Below are 16,588 nucleotides of genomic sequence, written 5' to 3' on the forward strand. Positions count from 1 at the left end.
TGACTTCCTACCTACTACTTGGAACTCCAGAATACCTCCAAGCTCAACCCCTTCACTCTATACAAAAGAAAGCCAGAGCCCCAAAGGAGACCGTCTCCTGCTAGGGACACTGTCTGCTGGAGATCACAGAGGATGGGGCTGAGGCTGAGCTCCAGGCTCTCCTGATTCTCACTCCAGTGCCCTACGCTATTGCCGTGGAGAAAAATCAAACTGGGATCTCATTCTGGGAAGAAAAATCTCATAAGATAATTCCTCACTGAAGCGATGGAATGGCTTTACATTATATAATTTTATTCAAACTGATACGGGCCAATAAATATCAATGTGTGTGTGTGTTTGCTGTCTTAAAACATTTTAATGTTTAAAACATGATTTACAAATGCTGCTGAGGATGTCTAGAATTTGATTTACTGCATAGTATTGAATGTTTATACTTGCTCCTTACAGAGATTCTTGCCAAGGAGCCATTTTATCTACAGGAATAATAAATAAGTCAATATGTGGATGGTTGTGCACATTTTCCCCATATGCAGTGGTACTGGGTAGATGTCATTTTGCACACAAGCACTCAAAAGGTAAACTTGAAAGAGACACATGGATCCCTGAAGTTCAAAGTTTGGCCACTTGTCAAGATGAGATCATTAATCTTAACTTCAACCAAAAAGCCAAAGTGAGCAAGCCTAGCTCTTAGGTGACATTTGGGCGTTGGGAATCATGAATCCAGACCCACATAGCGGCACTCAGCCATATGCGCGTATTTGTTCATTCATTGATTCATTCACTCATTCGACAAGTATTTACTAGACATCTATGATTCATTCAATAGCTTAAACATGGTGTAGGTTTTCTTCGTGGACACTTAGAGATAACGGATATAAATTACCCCTGCTTATATTTATATATAAAGTGCTTAAGGCCCTTGAGATGATTTTTCTCTTCATACTTTAATCCTCACAAAAATCCTATTAGATTGTGAGGGTGTGGAAGAGCCAGGTTAGCTGAGTGGAAGTAAAGATGTTCCTTCTGTTTACTTGTGTCTATTGTCCTCCTGCCGTCAGTTATGGAAATCATACGTGTCTAGAGCCTAAAGGAATACAGGAATATTCAAGAAGAATGTGAGAAAGTACTGTGTAGCCCGACTTCCGGAGACATCTACACACTGGGCTATAGATTTGTTCAGGAGGATATGCATATGCCTATGTTTGTGTATATGGTTCTATGTACGATGTGATTTCTTTTCCCTACAAAAGTGAGATTGTGCTGTAATACAATTCCGCAACCTGGTCTGCTTCTGTCGAATGCCATCTCCCGAGGGCGGCAGTTTGTCTGTACATATCAGCCACCTTAGTGTGTACAGATCCAGCTTACTTTTGCTCATGCCTCTGTCATTTTTCCATGCACAGGTACAGGATGTTCCTTTCAGTTTATTCAGCCTTTCCTCTCTTTCTCTCTCGTAGGTCGTTGGTCTTCTCTTGCCCAACCAGACACTGGCATCCACTGTCTTCTGGCAGGTAACAGCCCTGGCAACAGAGGGCTTCTGAAGGGAGGGCCCACAAAAGCTGGTTATGACTCCCCGCCCCAGTGTCTCCCATCCAGGCCCCTCAGGGAAAGCCACCCCTTTCTCCCCCTCGCTGACCCAGAAGCCACTGGGGGGACTTCAGATGCTGCTGAGCAGCCACCAGTGGCTCACGCCTAGGCCATTTTATGTGACTAATTTTTGCACGAGGGGAGGACGGCTTGCTTGTGGCCGCCCGCTGCTCCTTGGCTGCTTGTCCGAAGGCCTGTGACCTCGAGGCCCTCAGCATCATTTTGATATAAGCCCCACTGAGATCTGTGGGGAAGGTAAACCCACCACCCACCCCAAGGTAGCAAGGTGGGTGGGAGAATATCATGGACCCTCCACGTAGAGTCTGGGCTATGGCTCCCTGAAAACAGCTGAAGCTCTGTGTGTGTGTGTGTGTGTGTGTGTGTGTGTGTGTGTGCACAGAAAGCGAGTCAGGAAGAAAACTGGTCTGCCTTCAGGAAGAAATGTCACAGTCTTCCCTGAATAAAACTCCTAACCATGCCCACATCTGGACACCAGGCTGGGATACTTTTCAAAGAGGTCTGCGGCCGTCAGTAATTCCAGGGGCTACATGCCCACTTTCTGCCCTGTAAGGAATATAATAAGGATTAATGTGTCAGAGGCAGTGAGGCCCGTTTGGGGCAGTGAACGCCATAATTCCAGGAGAGGTGACCCTCTCTGTACTGGGATGAACTCCCAGCATGGGCGGGACCAGTGTCCTGGTTTGGCAGCCACTGAGGGGTGTCCTGGGTTTTCAGCGCTAATGCTGGCACAGCCCCAGGCAAACTGCAACCGTTGGCCGTGTTGACCTGTGAGACGGACAGAACCACCTGTGAGCTGGACACAGTGTCCCACTGTCTTTCTGGAGGCCGTGGCCTCCCGGGCTCCAGGCCTGGCTTCCACACCTCCTCTGACTTCTCCTCTCCCCTCTTGCCTTTTAGTGGCTGAACCAGAGCCACAACGCTTGCGTCAACTATGCAAACCGAAACGCTACCAAGGTGAGCAGCACAGACCACCGTGGCCGAGAACAGGCTGGGGTGACCCATAACTTCCCTCCAGCGTGGCAGGCTTCTTCCTCTGAGTGGAGCATTGTGCTCCTCCAAGCACCTTATTTAAACTGCCAGCCCTTCAGGAAGGGCCCCACTGGGGAGAGGCTTGTGCACATGAAGTGAAGAAGGCCCATAAAATGGGAATGTGCTGGAGGCGGTGATAGAGATGAGCTCTGTTGGCTTCAGAATCCTCCTTGGGCAACTCTTATCCATCCCCACATCTTGGATTAGGACGGCAATGGCCACATGGGGGACTGAATTCCCCTGAAGCTTCCTCCAAGCTTGCCTGCAAGCTGCGTGGGTGCCCCCAGACTGTGGGCTGCAAAGCTGAAGGGCTGCTCTTCAGGGGCGAGGGGTCTGAGGGGACTTGCACCTCCTCCCCAAAGTCTCCTGCGCTCCTGGGACAAGCTTAGGGTGGAAGCCCCATCACCCTTCTCTTGTCCAGGAAGGGGCTGCGCCCCAGCTTTGCTGGCAAGGCTGTCTCTCCTGCGCTTCTGTCCAAAGGCGGCAAGAGGAGAAGAGGAGTCTAGGTCCCCTTGGGGGGCCTGTCAGTTTGGGAAGGAGAGGGTGTGGACATTCTCTAACCTTGGGGAGAGACGGGGGAGGGTTAGGGACTGCGCCTGGGTGGTAGGAACTTTGGGACACCCAACACCCCATCCAAACCTTCAGTCCACATCTCATGTGTATGATCCACACGTGTGCATCTCTGCTTGGATGGCCCTCGTGTGCCTTGAACCAAACATCTCCAAAATAACAGAGCATAGTTAAAGGCAAGTTCCTCAGCTCTTCTTTAATTTTATTATGTTGCAGCTTGGGTTACATTTTTCCTTAGAAACATTGAGCAGCCGTCCTCTATTGGCATGGAAGCCCGGTTGCCTCATGGGTTAAGGCCGGGAGAGCCAGCCAGGCACAGCCATCCGGGATACTGCCCTTTCCAGTGAGGCAGCCCTCCAGCTGCCCGCAGCCCACTTCCGGCTTGCATCCTCCCTACACTGGACATGCTGGGCCCAGCTGAACGTGACCCCGGTTGGCCCTTGCTGTTGTCTATGTCCAGCCAACAGTATCTGCCCATGAGCTCTCTAGAACAGGGCAAACATGCAGTGGGCCCCTTCAGCATCTCCCCAGATGTCACTGCCCTGTATTTCCATGTATGGAGCTGTGCTGAGGGAAGCCTGGATCCCTTCAGCTTCTGGAGGGATCTTTTCCTTCTCACCTGTTGGTGGGAAGGAATGTCTCTTGCAGGCTGGGGCTGTTTGCAAGGGTGGGGTGTGGCAGCTTTGGGCACCCAGTGGGCCTAGAACTCTGTCTCTGCCTTCCAGCCTTCTCCTGCGTCCAAGTTCATCCAGGGCTACCTGGGAGCTGTCATCAGTGCCGTCTCCATTGCTGTGAGTAACACTCTCCCCACTTCTCTGTCCCACTGCTCTGTGGCTGGCTCCCTCTCCCCAGCAGCTCTGGCCAGACCTGTCTGAGGTCAGGGCCAGGCAAGGGTGCGGGAGACAGAGGTTTGTGTGGGTGGGCCACCAGGTCAGGCTTCCTAGGCAGATGAGAGAGTAGATTCTGGTGAGAGGCACAAACTTTAATAGAGAATGCTCCAGATTTTGGAGAGCAGGTGCGGAGGTGAGGCTGTGCCCATGAGTGATGCAAAGGGCTGCACACTCCAGCGGAGGGCAGGACGTCTGTCCCTAGTGGGGTCGCTTTGCCCCAGCACCCTTCTCAGAGGAGCTCACTCTCAGTCATGTGGCTGATGCAGGAAGTGATGGGCTCAGGAACAGTTGTAAGGCTGGCCCAAATGCTGGCCCCCCCCTTAGCTCTTCGTCCGAGCTCTCAGGGCACTACTGTCCCTTCTCTGAGGCCTTGGTCATGTGGTCACATGTCCAGTCCCTCCTGGAGGCCCTCCACAAGACAGGGCAATAATCTCGTTTGAATCCCACAGGACTTTGAGAATAGAGCAGCTATTAAGTCGGGAGGTTTGAAGACTGACCGTGTGAGTGTAAGGCTGGATCCTAGATGAGGGCTGAAGGCAGGTGACACAGCAGGGGTCTGGGCCAGAGCCAGAGTGGATCCATCTTACTCTCTAGATCCTAGCCGACTCTGGAGGGTGAAAATAACTTCACAGCTTTGTTATTTTATTCATCATGCAATAAATACATGCAATTGGTAAGAAAAAACGTACAAAACGCAAATTTACAAATTCACATATAATGAAAGAATTCATATATAATAATCTTTTTGTAAAACCCACTTTCCTTATCTTTCCCATGTCATTAAATGTAATAATTGTTCACAGCTATGTACTAACCCCCTGGACCTCACACCATCATTCATTCCACTGCTCTGGGAAAGTAGGGATTGGGGACAGTTTTGAGATGGTTTCCTTTACTCTGTGGGCCACGCCCCCTCCAAATAACCTGTTGGGGAGTGATCCCCGCTTTATACCAATGTTGAGCTCCCTCCCTGCATCCTTGACTTACCCCAAGCAAGGACATTGCCAGATCTGTTCAGGGGGCTCTCCACGAGACTGCAAACCCCACCCTGGGGGTCCTCAACCCAGCAGAGACTTCATTTGGGGTCATGCAAACTGGCAGGCCCTGATTCTGGGGGGCTACTGGCAAAGGGAAGGGGCCCTTGTGAGAGAAGGAAAGGGACTCTGTCACCTCCTCCTTGCTCTTCATGACAAGAGGAGCTGATGGCTCTGCCCAGCTTAGCAGCTTGAAAATCCCATTTTCCTTGAGATTTAAGGGTGAAGTGGGGTGGAGCTGAGGGGAGGAAACCACATCAGGGACAAGGCCGAGCAGCCCTGACTGGGAAGGGCTTGAGTGAAGGGGACACTGTCCCAGTGGGATGTCCTCCTCCTGGAGGCATGGGGCTCCAGGCTCATAGCACCCCCAGTCTTCACTGTCCCACCCAAAGGCCCTTCGGGCATTCCATCCCTCTCATCTCCTAGGATCTGAGCCAGCCCAGATTGTGGGGTGGGGGCTCTGACGCCCCAGCTGCTGTTCCTGGGGAGCGGGGGCCCTCAGGCTCTCAGAGCCAGGATCTTACCCTCAGGGACAGGAAGCGGCACACTGAGCTGTCACAGCCCCCAGGGGCTGTGCCCGTGCTCTGGACACCCTCCTTCCAACTCCCTGCCTAGCTGCAGAGCCCTCAAAGAGGCTTCTCCTGACCAGGCCGGCCCAGACTCTTCCCACACCCCCAAGTCCTAGCAGCTTCTGGCCTTCCCACACACTCAGTTACCCCCCGTGTCCTGTCCTGTCATTGTTCCATTGGATTACAAGCTAACCGGGGACAGGCCCCTACGGAGGGGGAGCGAGCACTGCTCCATAAATACTTGTTAATTAGGTTGCTGATTGATCGCCGGCCTCGGGAGGCCCCTCTCCGCCTAGATCCATGAGTCCCAGCCGTGGCGGCGTCCCTCTGCCTGACGTCTTCACACAGTGAGGGTCTAACTCTGGCAGATGGAGTGGAGTTTCTGACTTGGAAAATCTGCAGCTTGCTTGCTTTTCTTTTGTGTGTGTAAATCACAAAACCTCCAAAGAAAGAGGCTTTATTTTATTTTCCTTTCCCTTGTTCTCTGGAACCCTGGGCCCGCGGCCTCATTAACTGATCTCTGCTTCAATTAGTGACAAATCCCCTCCCAGGGAGAACCTGTTAGGAGGAGATGACCTGCAAACAAGTGTCACGGCCCCAGTGGTTGGCCCAGCTCTGGCATTAATTAAAACGAGTCCCTACAAGCAGGCGGCATGGATGGGGTGGGGGAGAGGGGCTGACAGGCTGAGGGCAAGTCCCAGGGACTAAGGACAAGCCGGAGTGGAGGCAAGGCCCTGAGAGTCTGGGTCTCCTCCCTGGACCTTTCCTCTCAGAGGAGCCAGAGCCCTGACCTTGGCCAGCAACCCCCCGAATCAAGGACTCTGGGTTTGCATGGTCCCCGGAATGAAGTCTCGAGCTGGTTACGGGACCACCAGTGCAGGGGTAGCAGCCTTTTGGTGAACTCTCTAAATAGATTTGGCAATGTCTGGCTTCTTGCTCGAGAATAAAAAAGAAATTTTGTCTTAAGTTATTTTTGAAATCTAACAGTTTGCTGTCTTTTAACAAAGGAAGCCTCTGTCAGTCCTCACTGTATTTGAGTTTGGGGGTTCATGCTGAGTATTTCTGTGGTCAGCCCCCTTGGGCCCTGGCTACCCAAGGGCAAGACCCCCCTTCACGGGAGCGTGTGTAGCAGGCAGTGGGCAGGTGCAGGGGGGTCACTCCAGTTGGTGTGTCCTTCAAGACACGGAGAGGAAAAGCTGAGAATATTCTGTGGTAGAACCAGAATTCTGATGAAGGTGACCCTTGGGTGTGGTGGTAAGTAGGGAAGGGGCCCCCAAGTCACCCAAGGCCAACTCTTCAGGACAGATTGGAGAGAGCTGAAGGCAGGGTGAGGGTTCTAAGTAGAGGGCACAGCACGTGGAGAGGACAGTAGGGACTGGAAGAAAATTTTTGAAAGGCTCTTTAGGTGTAATGGGGTTAGACCCACTCTCCGACTTCATGCTTCGTTCCTGCACCTGTGTGCTCTGGCCAAAGTCGAGCCAGCAGCGTATATTTGTCACTGGTCCAGAGGCTCCTTGCTCCACCGCCTGCAAAACCATGGGTGGCTGGTTCTGTGGTTGAAGGCATACTTCAGAGTGTTCTTTGAGAGTGTACCTCAGGGTGTTCCCTGTGATCCAAGGTGTACCTCAGAGTGTTCCCTGTGGTCCAGGGTATACGTCAGAATGTTCTCTGTGGTCAAGGGTGTAACTTGAATGTTCCCTGTGATCCAGGGTGTACCTCAGGGTATTTTCTGTGGTCTAGGCTGTATCTCAGAGTGTGCTCTGTGGTCTAGCATGTACCTCAGTGTTTCCTTTGATCCAGGGTATAACTCAGAGTTCTCTGTGGTCAAGGATGCACCTCGAATGTTCCCTATGATTCAGGGTGTACCTTACTTAGAGTGTTCTCTGTGATCCAGAATGTACCTCAGGATGTTCTCTGTAGTTGAGGGTGTACTTAAGGATGTTCTCTGTGGTCAGGGTGAACCTCAGAGCTATGTGGTAAAGAGTATACCTCAGGGTGTTCTCTGTGATCCAAGGTGTATCTTAGAGTGTTCCCTGTGATTCAATATGTACTTCAGACTGTTCTCTGTGGTCAAGGGTGTACCTTGAATATTCCTTGTGATCCTGGGTACACCCCAGGGTGTTCTTTGAAATCCAGGGTATACTTACAGCTTTACTGTCTTTCTCTGGATCTAATGGAGGTAGGGACCATTAGCCTGAGAATCCCAGACCAGATGTTAACTCACTGCTTTTCTGTGACTGGCTTTCGGGTTGGAGGGCCCATTACATGGACCCTGTAGCAGAATCTGAAGTTTTCCAGAAGCCTGCAGATGGTGATATTGGCAGTGGTGAGTCCAACGTGAAGACTGGTTCTGCATCTATTCTATTCTGGGGAGGACAAGTTGTTGTTCCTTCCTGCGTGTAAGGGGTCTGATGTAACTGACTTTCTAGCAGGTGGCCAGCGGGTCCCTGCAGGGCATGGCTCAGGGGTCAGGATTGGACTCTGTTGCTAGCAAACAAGCCTATCAGCTGCACCTGATTGGCCTTTTAGCCTGTGTATGACTCTGTCCCAGCCACCTTGGCCCTTTGCTCCTGAGCCTGTAACCAAGCAGCAGGCTGTCTGGGGTTGCAGGACAATTGACTTCCATAGAGGGTCATGGGGTCCACTTGGTTACCAAGAGTTTATTCTACAACGGGCGCCCTCTGCTGGGCATTTTTGGCACTTCAAAGGTTCTTCCACCTGCCCCAGCCCTTCCTCCCCCTCCACCCCCAGCCATCTAGTTACATTACTATCCACCACCCAAGAGTAGATCTAATTTCTGAACCTCATGCCATCTCTCCTTTCAGGCATGCCCTCTCCTCCATTGTTCTCCAGGGCCCCTCGAATCCCCTTCCAGGTGCTAGTAGAGTCCTCAGCAGGCTACAGACAACCTGGTATTTCACACTTCTGAAGTTCTACTGAGCCTCCTCCTTCCTTATCTGGTTGCTTCCTACTTACCCTTCAGGTCTCAGTTAGGCATCCCCGTTCTCAGAAACCTTCACCGCCTTGGGGCCACCCCCTCAAGGCCCCTCCTCCTGGGAGAGTGATGATCACGTGCTCAGGTGGACGTGGTCCCGTGTGTGCAATGCCTAGAACCGCAGAGCTGTGTTTGCTGAGGTGGAGAGCAGTGACCACACAAGACAGATCTCCCTCATGGTTCTTTTCTTCCTGCCTCAGAAATCACTCACATGATTCATTCTAGAATATTTATTAAGCACCTACTCATTTCCCCAGGCACCAGGAATTCAGTGAGGAGGAAGGGAGACACAGGCTCTGTACCCAGCACCTAGGGCCCTGCTGGTAGAGATGGATATTTAGTAAAGAGGCCACAGGTGAAAATATTTCTGTGCTGTTCAGTTTTTTTTTAAATAAAAAAAAAATTTTTTTTTACAAATAGTTTATTGTCAAGTTGGTTTCCATATAACACCCAGTGCTCATCCCCACAAGTGCCCTTCTCCATGCCCAGTGCTGTTCAGTTTTTAAATAACATAGATGTATTACTTTGATTCCCAACATTTTAACGAGGCAAATAAATATATGTGTTGAGGCTATGATAGGTACAGGGAAGGAAGAGTTCTGGGTTCTGTGAGAAACCATAAAAGGAGAGCCCCAAGTGAAGAGGGGGGGCTGTCTTACATTTAAGCTGAAAAGTGAGGAGGCCGAGGGAGGGCAGTGCTTGAAGGCCCTGGGGAGAGAGACGGTGGGGGCAGGGAGGGAGGGAGAGGAGAGAGAGAATTGGCTCATGGGAGGAGCCGGGCAATGGCAGGTGGCTGGCAAGCGGGGGCCCTGTGGGTCTATATCTGCAGCGAGAAGCCACTGAAAGGCTAAAGCGAATTGATACCCATTTTTAGAAGATCGTTCTGGCTGCTGTGTAGAGAGTAGAGCAAGAGCGGAAGCAGGGAGCCGAGTTGGGAGGTGGGCAGTTGTCCAAGGAGGAGATGGGTGCTTAAGGTAAGCGGCAGGAGTAGAGACAAGCGGGTGCATTCAGGACTCCTGGGACACAGGACAGTTAGCCCTGCATGCCGGCTTGCATGTGCGGACGGAGAGGCTCCTGTCCAGGACGCCTCCTGGGTTTGGGGCAGAGGAGCTGCTGGGAGTGGCACAGGACAGGGTGTGGGTGAGGAAGAGCAAGGGAACCTTCGTCTGGGGCGTGTGAAAGGGGAGCTAGATAAAGCCCTTCTAGATAAAGCTGGCCTGCGGGGGTTTGCAGGCATGGACTCGAGTGGAGGACACAGTCTGCATGCATTGCCCAAGCCCCACCCCCGTGTCTCCTCTCCGGCCTCACAGAAAGGAGGCTGCTGGTGGCCTGGGAAGGACCTCAGTGCTTAAGGAGACAGCTATCAGCTGCACAGCTCATGACACGGGAGACCTTGTGTCACGGAGCCCCTTATCCCACCTCGGGAGATTGTCAGGAAGCTAGTCTTCTCTCCTGTTCCTGCCAGCTGCCCATGGCAAAGCCACTGGCCTGGGAGCAGGAGTTTGGAGAGAAGTGGCCAGAGAAGGTCCACTGCCCCTTAGGTCATTGCTGATGTCCCACGGGGTCCTAGGAGCTTGCTTCTCCCAGGAACCCTGTCTGCTGACCACAAGGGGTATTCGTGTGCAAAATCCTCACCCTGTTTGTTTTCCTCTGTGCCAAAATGGAGACCCTGTTTGGTTAATTTCTATTTTGTGGCTTATTTTGAGGCTGTTAAAACAGACCCTGGGGGACCCTCAGCAGTGATTGTTCCATATCTCATTATCTTTCCCAAACCCGATTATTAGCTCAGATTTTTCTGATCGCTAGCTGCTGTTCGTGATGAGTTGTGTGCCATTAATGCCAGCTGGTTCCCTTAAACAGGACCCACCATGCCAGGGAAAATGAGCTGGCATTCAGAGCCACCAGCCACTTGGCTTTTTAATTTTAATAGGCTCCACCAAATGTTTCAGGCCAAAGGGTCCCTGAGGAATGCGAACAGACGGGCTCCCGACCCTGGTCTGCAGCCCACCCTGGATCCTTCCCAGGCTACGGCCATCCTAGCTGCGGGGACAGTGAGGCCAGAGTTGGGGGCTGGAGCAGGAGTGGAGTGAGTGGCCACTTTCCTCCCCTTTATTTGTACCTTCCTGCTATCAGGCTCATCATCAGCGGGTGTGCAGGGTGACCTCACCAGCTTCTAGTTCCCTACTTTGCTGGTCCCCAGCCCCTTCCCTGGCTCAGGCATGCTGGCCATGCTCAGGAATGAGCATGTTGGGAAGACCCCAGTGGGCTTCGGGGAAAGGGCAGGCCAGAAGTGATCTGGAACCTAGGCATTGTTGTTTCTCTTCTTTCCCCCTCCCTACCCTGGATCCCCACCCAGAGTTGGGGGGACGGGCTGAAACACTTACTCCGGACTGTGCCAGCCCTAGCCAGAGGGAAAAACAGCCAGCCAGGGAGGCTTGAGGGCAAGTCTGAGTGTTTGCTATGACTAGTGGCCACTATTCCTTGTCCTCCGCTACGCTCCAACCCTGCCTGCCCCCAAGAGGCTGCCAGGGGAATGTCCCTCAGCTGCCTCTTGGCCTCCTGGAGGACTCCTCCAACACTTCCCGCATCTTTCCAAAAGAATGTGGGGGGTGGGGCTGCGGTTTGAACCCAGACTTTCTGTTTTATAGCTGGGGTGTGGGTGCAGGCAGGGCTGGATCAAGGGTCCTTCCTGACAGGAGCTGCCTTCCATTCATTTGGGCCTCAGCCCCAAGGTGGTCTTTTCAGGACAGCTTTTGCTAAGCAAACAACAAGTTTTAAATGGCACATTAGACATTAAAGCATCCTTCATTGAGATGGAAGATACATGGAAAGTAAAGAGCCTATTTAAGGGCAAAGCTTTGGAATTAGCAGACCCCTAGGTTTCAAATCCTAGCTTTACCTACCTCATAATAGCTGTGTGTCCCTGGGTAAAGTTACTTAACTACTCTGGACCTACCTGAACTTCTTTGAATCTATTAAAAGGAGCAACATACCTATTTAATTTATTTTTTTAATGTTTATTTATTTTTGAGAGTGGGGAAGGGCAGAGAGAGGGGGACAGAGCATCTGAAGCAGGCTCTGTGCTGACAGCAGAGAGCCTGATGCAGGGCTCAAACTCACGAAGCACAAGATCATGACGTGAGCCAAAGTCAGATGCTTAACTGACTGCGCCATCCAGGTGCCCCATACCTATTCAGTTTAGGCATTTCCTGTGATGTGCTCAGCACATGGCCCGGCACTTCGCTGTGCCCCTTTCCTTCTCTTCTCCATCAGCAACACCCGCTGTGTGTCATCCTGCCTCCCTCCAGACTTTCCCACTCACTCTGTAGGAACAAGTCCCTGGCCTTTGGGGGGAGGGGGCCACAGAAATAGACAGTCACTCAGTGCTGAGAGCTGGGGATACCTGGATGTGGCGAGTTCCATCTGTGCGGCAGGGCGGCAGGGCCCGGTGCAGGCTGGCAGCTCCCTGGCCTGCCCTGCCATACCAGCGAAGTGTGTCCAAGCTGCCTCGCATCTCTCTGACTCCCAGCCTTCCCTTGAGCAAGCAGAAAGGGCAAGGATGAGACTCTGAGGATCAGCCTGAGGTTTCAAATATAGACCAGAGGCCCAAGAGCCCAAGCTGGGTCTGCCTGGGAACATTCTGGCTCTATGAGGTCCTGGGCTACCCAGGGGTGGACAGGTTGGCATTTCCTGTCTTCTAAGGTCACCGTGCTATTCTTGCTTTGACTGCTGCAGTCCTCATTCCCAAGGCTCTGGCCTGGTGGCGACCAGGTGTGCCAGAGCTGAGGGCAGGCTCCCCAAGCCCCCGCTGCCCCTCCTCCCAGGAAAGATCTACAGGGCGGGTCTGGCTCTGGCCTCCGTTGGGGGAAGCGGTGGCCTCTATACACCTGTTTCTGGTCTGGTCACATGCGTCTAGGCTTCTCTCTCTCCATGCCTGTGCTTGTGCTGTTTTCCCCACCAAAATTCTCTTTCCTCTGCCCTGCCTAACCCCACCTTTCCTTCCTCCAAGAAACTGCCCTTCCAGCCTTTGTTGATCTCCATCCATTCATTCGTCGGTTCATGCATTTATTCCTCAATCACCGGTTGATCAAACAAGTACTACGTGCCATCCACTGTCCTGAATGCTGGGTACACAAACATGAAAAAGGCATGGTCCACCTTCACAGTCCAGCTGGGACTTCACATCCATGAGCCATGAACTGAGTGCTAGGAAGGAGGGACCGGGGATATGTGAGGGAGCACCTTCCTGCCTGGGAGAAGCAACATTCTTACATAACTTCATTTCTTTAGATCTCTTTATGCTCCAAGCTCATGCGAAACACTTTATGTACATCCCTTTTTTTTTTTAAAGCTTATTTATTTATTTTGAGAGAGAGAGAGAGAGAGAGAGTGTGTGTGTGTGTGTGTGTGTGTGTGTGCATGTACATGTATACACGTGTAGAGGAGGGGCAGAGAGACAGGAGAGAGAGAATACCAAGCAAGCTCCATGGTCATTGTGGAGCCTGACGAACACAGGGCTTGATTCCACAACCATGAGATCATGACCTGAGCTGAAAACAAGAGTCAGACGCTCAACCCACTAAGCCACCCAGGAGCCCTACATACATTCTTGTAATAGCCCTGGGATGTTATAGATATCACCATCCCTTTTTATAGACAAGGTAACTGAGGAAGGAGAACGTTCAGTGACTTCCACTGTTAGTAATTCACTGGAGGTGGAGCTCAGAGGTAGGCCTTAAAGAGCAGATGTGGACTGAGTAGAGAAGGAAGGCATTTGGGTCACAGGGACCAGCATGGGCAAAGCCTCAAGACCAGAAAGCTCCCCTAGCATCTGGGGAGCAGTAAACTGGATTCCCAGAAGGAGAATGTGGGGCACTGGGGAGTAGGGAAGCTGTGTGAAGGAGATGGCATCTTTCCTCACGGGGAGGAGCTGGTCGTGGTAGACATGGTTGGACCATGTGTTCTAGAAGGATAGAGGATAACATGGCAGATGGAATAGAATGGGGAGTGCCTAAGGTGAAGGCAGGTGGGGGGGGGCAGTGTCCCAGGCTGGGTGAGGGGACCGGGATCTACGTGAAGAGGACAGTGAGCCCAGGATGTTGTCCACTGCTCCGCCATCCTGCTCTGGGCTGCTCTACTTAGCTCCGCAGTCACCTGCGGGCAGATGTGTGGATCTCTGTCTCCTGAGCTCTTGAGGTTAGGCTCGTGCCTGAGCCCACAGCAGGGCCTCCAAAAGGGGGTGCCTAGAGGCTGAGGTGGGAATGAAGGTTCACATACTTCATTTACTTGCAGATTATGTGTTCTTCTAACAGCAATCTTTCCTTTTTCCCTCCTAAAAGAGGTTGTGTGTGTGTGTGTGTGTGTGTGTGTGTGTATGTGTGTGTGTGTAGCTGAGGCTTTCCCCTCACCCTCTTCTTCATGGGCTGGTTAACTGGGATGACTGGGCAGTGATGCTTTGACTAGTGACACTGGAGCCTGGCAGCTCCACGTGACGTGGAGGATTTGGGGTCTGGGTGGAGCTTCAGGGGAAGACAGTGCTACTCGCTCTGTGCTCCTGCCCCAGCCTGCACCGCTACCACCCCCCCTCCCTGCCTGCAGGCTGCTGCAGCACCATGCACTTTCTTTTTTTCTCTTTCTAAGGTGGGCCTTAATGTCCTGGTTCAGAAAGCCAACAAGTTCACCCCAGCCACCCGTCTTCTTGTCCAGAGATTTGTGCCATTCCCCGCTGTAGGTAAGACTTGCACTGTGCAAAGGTGTGTGCAGGTGTGTGCAGGTATGTGTGTGTCACACCTGGGTGTGCGGGGCTGCAGGGCTCTTGGGGAGCTGAATGCCTTTCCGGGCCTCTACGGACATGGGGGTCTCCTGTTGGGGGCAACTGGAGCAAGATGTGTGTAGACAGAAGTAAGGGTGACAGGTGCACTGCTGACAAGCTCTGCAACCAAGATTCTGCTTTTCGCACAAGGATTCTTAACCTGGGACCGCAATCCCCCACAGGACCAGTAGAGAGAATGCAGGGGATCCTATGACGTTGGCTGGGGAAAATACCTACACTAGCGTCTCGCTGAAATTTAACATTTCCTTCCACTGGGAATGTAGGCAGCAAACCACAAGCAAGAACTGTGACTTTGTCACCAATAGAAATCACAGATACTTTCACATCCCATGACAGTTGTTACAGAGATTTTAAAATACAGTTTATGTGCATCACTAACTCAAAATTATGATATTTATTAAATTCACTGGTAGGTCTTGTGTTTTAATTCATTAGTTAAAAAGCATACCTATGACTATATCACAATTGAAAAAATATTTTGATAATGTATTCCAATATAATCCCTTTATTTTTTTGATGTTTATTTTTGAGAGAGAAAGAGCATGAGTGGGGAGTGGGCAGAAGGAAAAGGGGACAGAGGATCTGAAGTGGGCTCTGCACTGACAGCAGTGAGCCCGACGTGGGGCTCGAACCCACGAACCATGAGATTATGACCTGAGCTGAAGTCGGACACTCAACCGACTCGGCCACCCAGGCGCCCATCCAGTATAATCCCTTTATAATCCTGTGTGTTTTGTTTCACGCATTTGGAAACATTATTTAGAGGAGAGGGCATAGGCGTCTCCTGGCCTATGACTGCCACAGGGGTTCCTGGCACAAAAGAGGGTTCCAGGTCCAAAGCTCCTACAGTCTGGCATTCTGAGCCCTGGGATATTGTGGACCCTTTAGATTCTAGAGACATCCATTCATATTCAGGTAATTGTGGCACATGTGTGCATGTGGAGAAGATTTCGCTACTTTCAGCCAAGTCTTTGCTGGTCTTGGAGCCTCTGAGCTCACAGTAGATGCCCTCGGCCAGCTCATCAAGCCCAGCCTGGCTCTTAAGAATCCCATGCCTTGTTTGGGGACAGGGCCCTACAGCAGAAATTTTTTAAAAAGCTAAAAAGAAACAACACTGAAAGAAGCATGAGGCAGTGTGTGATTAGTTGTCAAAAGAGAAGTATATGCTTGAACCATGATACCGAGTTCCCCATTTGATGCCAGAGGACAAAGAGAGGGGCCAGCCCAGGAGTGGTGTGAGGTCCTGTTACCTCCTGGATGCCAAGGCTCAGTCTGAAGAGCCTGAGTCAGACCCAGGCTCATGGTCCCAATCTCATTCTTCACCTCCAGGATTCAGCTTCCCCATCTGTAAAATGGGGGCACTGATACCTACCTTCCTACAGCCCAGAGCTGTGGGAGGATCAAAGGAGACCAGAGACCAGATTCCATTCACAGGAAAGTGCTTTGGAGCACCTAAAGAGCCCCCCGTGAGAAGGTGGGAGATCATTACCTGGCAGTCCTGCCTCCTCATTGGCCAGAGGCTAATGAACTCCCAGGACCAACTGCCCAGCTGAGCCTCAGCTGACCCAGATAATCGCTATAGCAACTCCACACTTTTAATGAACTCCCAGCTATTTCTGGCATGGGCCACTAATGGAATAACTCTTTAGATCTGACTTTGTTAAGGGGCCTAATTGAACGAACAAGGCTGCCGGTCTTGCGTTCCTCACTATTCTGGGCTGGAGGGTCAGATGCAGCCTCAGAAGGTGGCGGCTCTTAGCTGCACTGGACTGGATCTGGGACTCGGCTGAGATGCGATCTGTCCTTGAGCCAAGCTACAGACAAGGACTTTGCCAGGGGCCCGTTCCAGACTTGCTCTGCCAGTCATCTTGGGGGTATGACCTTGGGGGTGGCCTTAACCTCTAGGGCTCCTTCAAGAGGAGAGTCCCTGCTTTCAGGTTTGACCCTATCTGTCATGCCCACCTGAGACTTTCTGACCTGTCCCTCTTTGGGGTCCAGCCTGATTCTCCTCCTGTCTTACCCGAGAGGAGCCTGTGGGTCCAACCACTGTCGAGTTGTCT

General features: G+C 51.8%; 1 protein-coding gene across 3 annotated transcripts in view; it reads left to right on the forward strand.

The window, feature by feature from the left end:
- Window positions 1-16,588, forward strand: part of SFXN5 (sideroflexin 5) — a 118,663-nt gene that overhangs the window by 62,161 nt on the left and 39,914 nt on the right. For 2 of the 3 annotated variants that reach the window (XM_039256896.1, XM_039256898.1), the window contains exons 7-10: window positions 1,458-1,511; window positions 2,506-2,562; window positions 3,933-3,998; window positions 14,336-14,426. In XM_039256896.1, coding sequence (XP_039112827.1) covers window positions 1,458-1,511; window positions 2,506-2,562; window positions 3,933-3,998; window positions 14,336-14,426 — 268 coding nt within the window. The remainder of the gene's footprint in view (window positions 1-1,457; window positions 1,512-2,505; window positions 2,563-3,932; window positions 3,999-14,335; window positions 14,427-16,588) is intronic. The other variant, XM_039256897.1, reaches the window with a different exon arrangement.

The sequence above is a fragment of the Hyaena hyaena genome, unplaced genomic scaffold, assembly GCF_003009895.1.
Source record: "Hyaena hyaena isolate Hyena2069 unplaced genomic scaffold, ASM300989v1 scaffold_591, whole genome shotgun sequence".
Classification (NCBI taxonomy): Eukaryota; Metazoa; Chordata; class Mammalia; order Carnivora; family Hyaenidae; genus Hyaena; species Hyaena hyaena.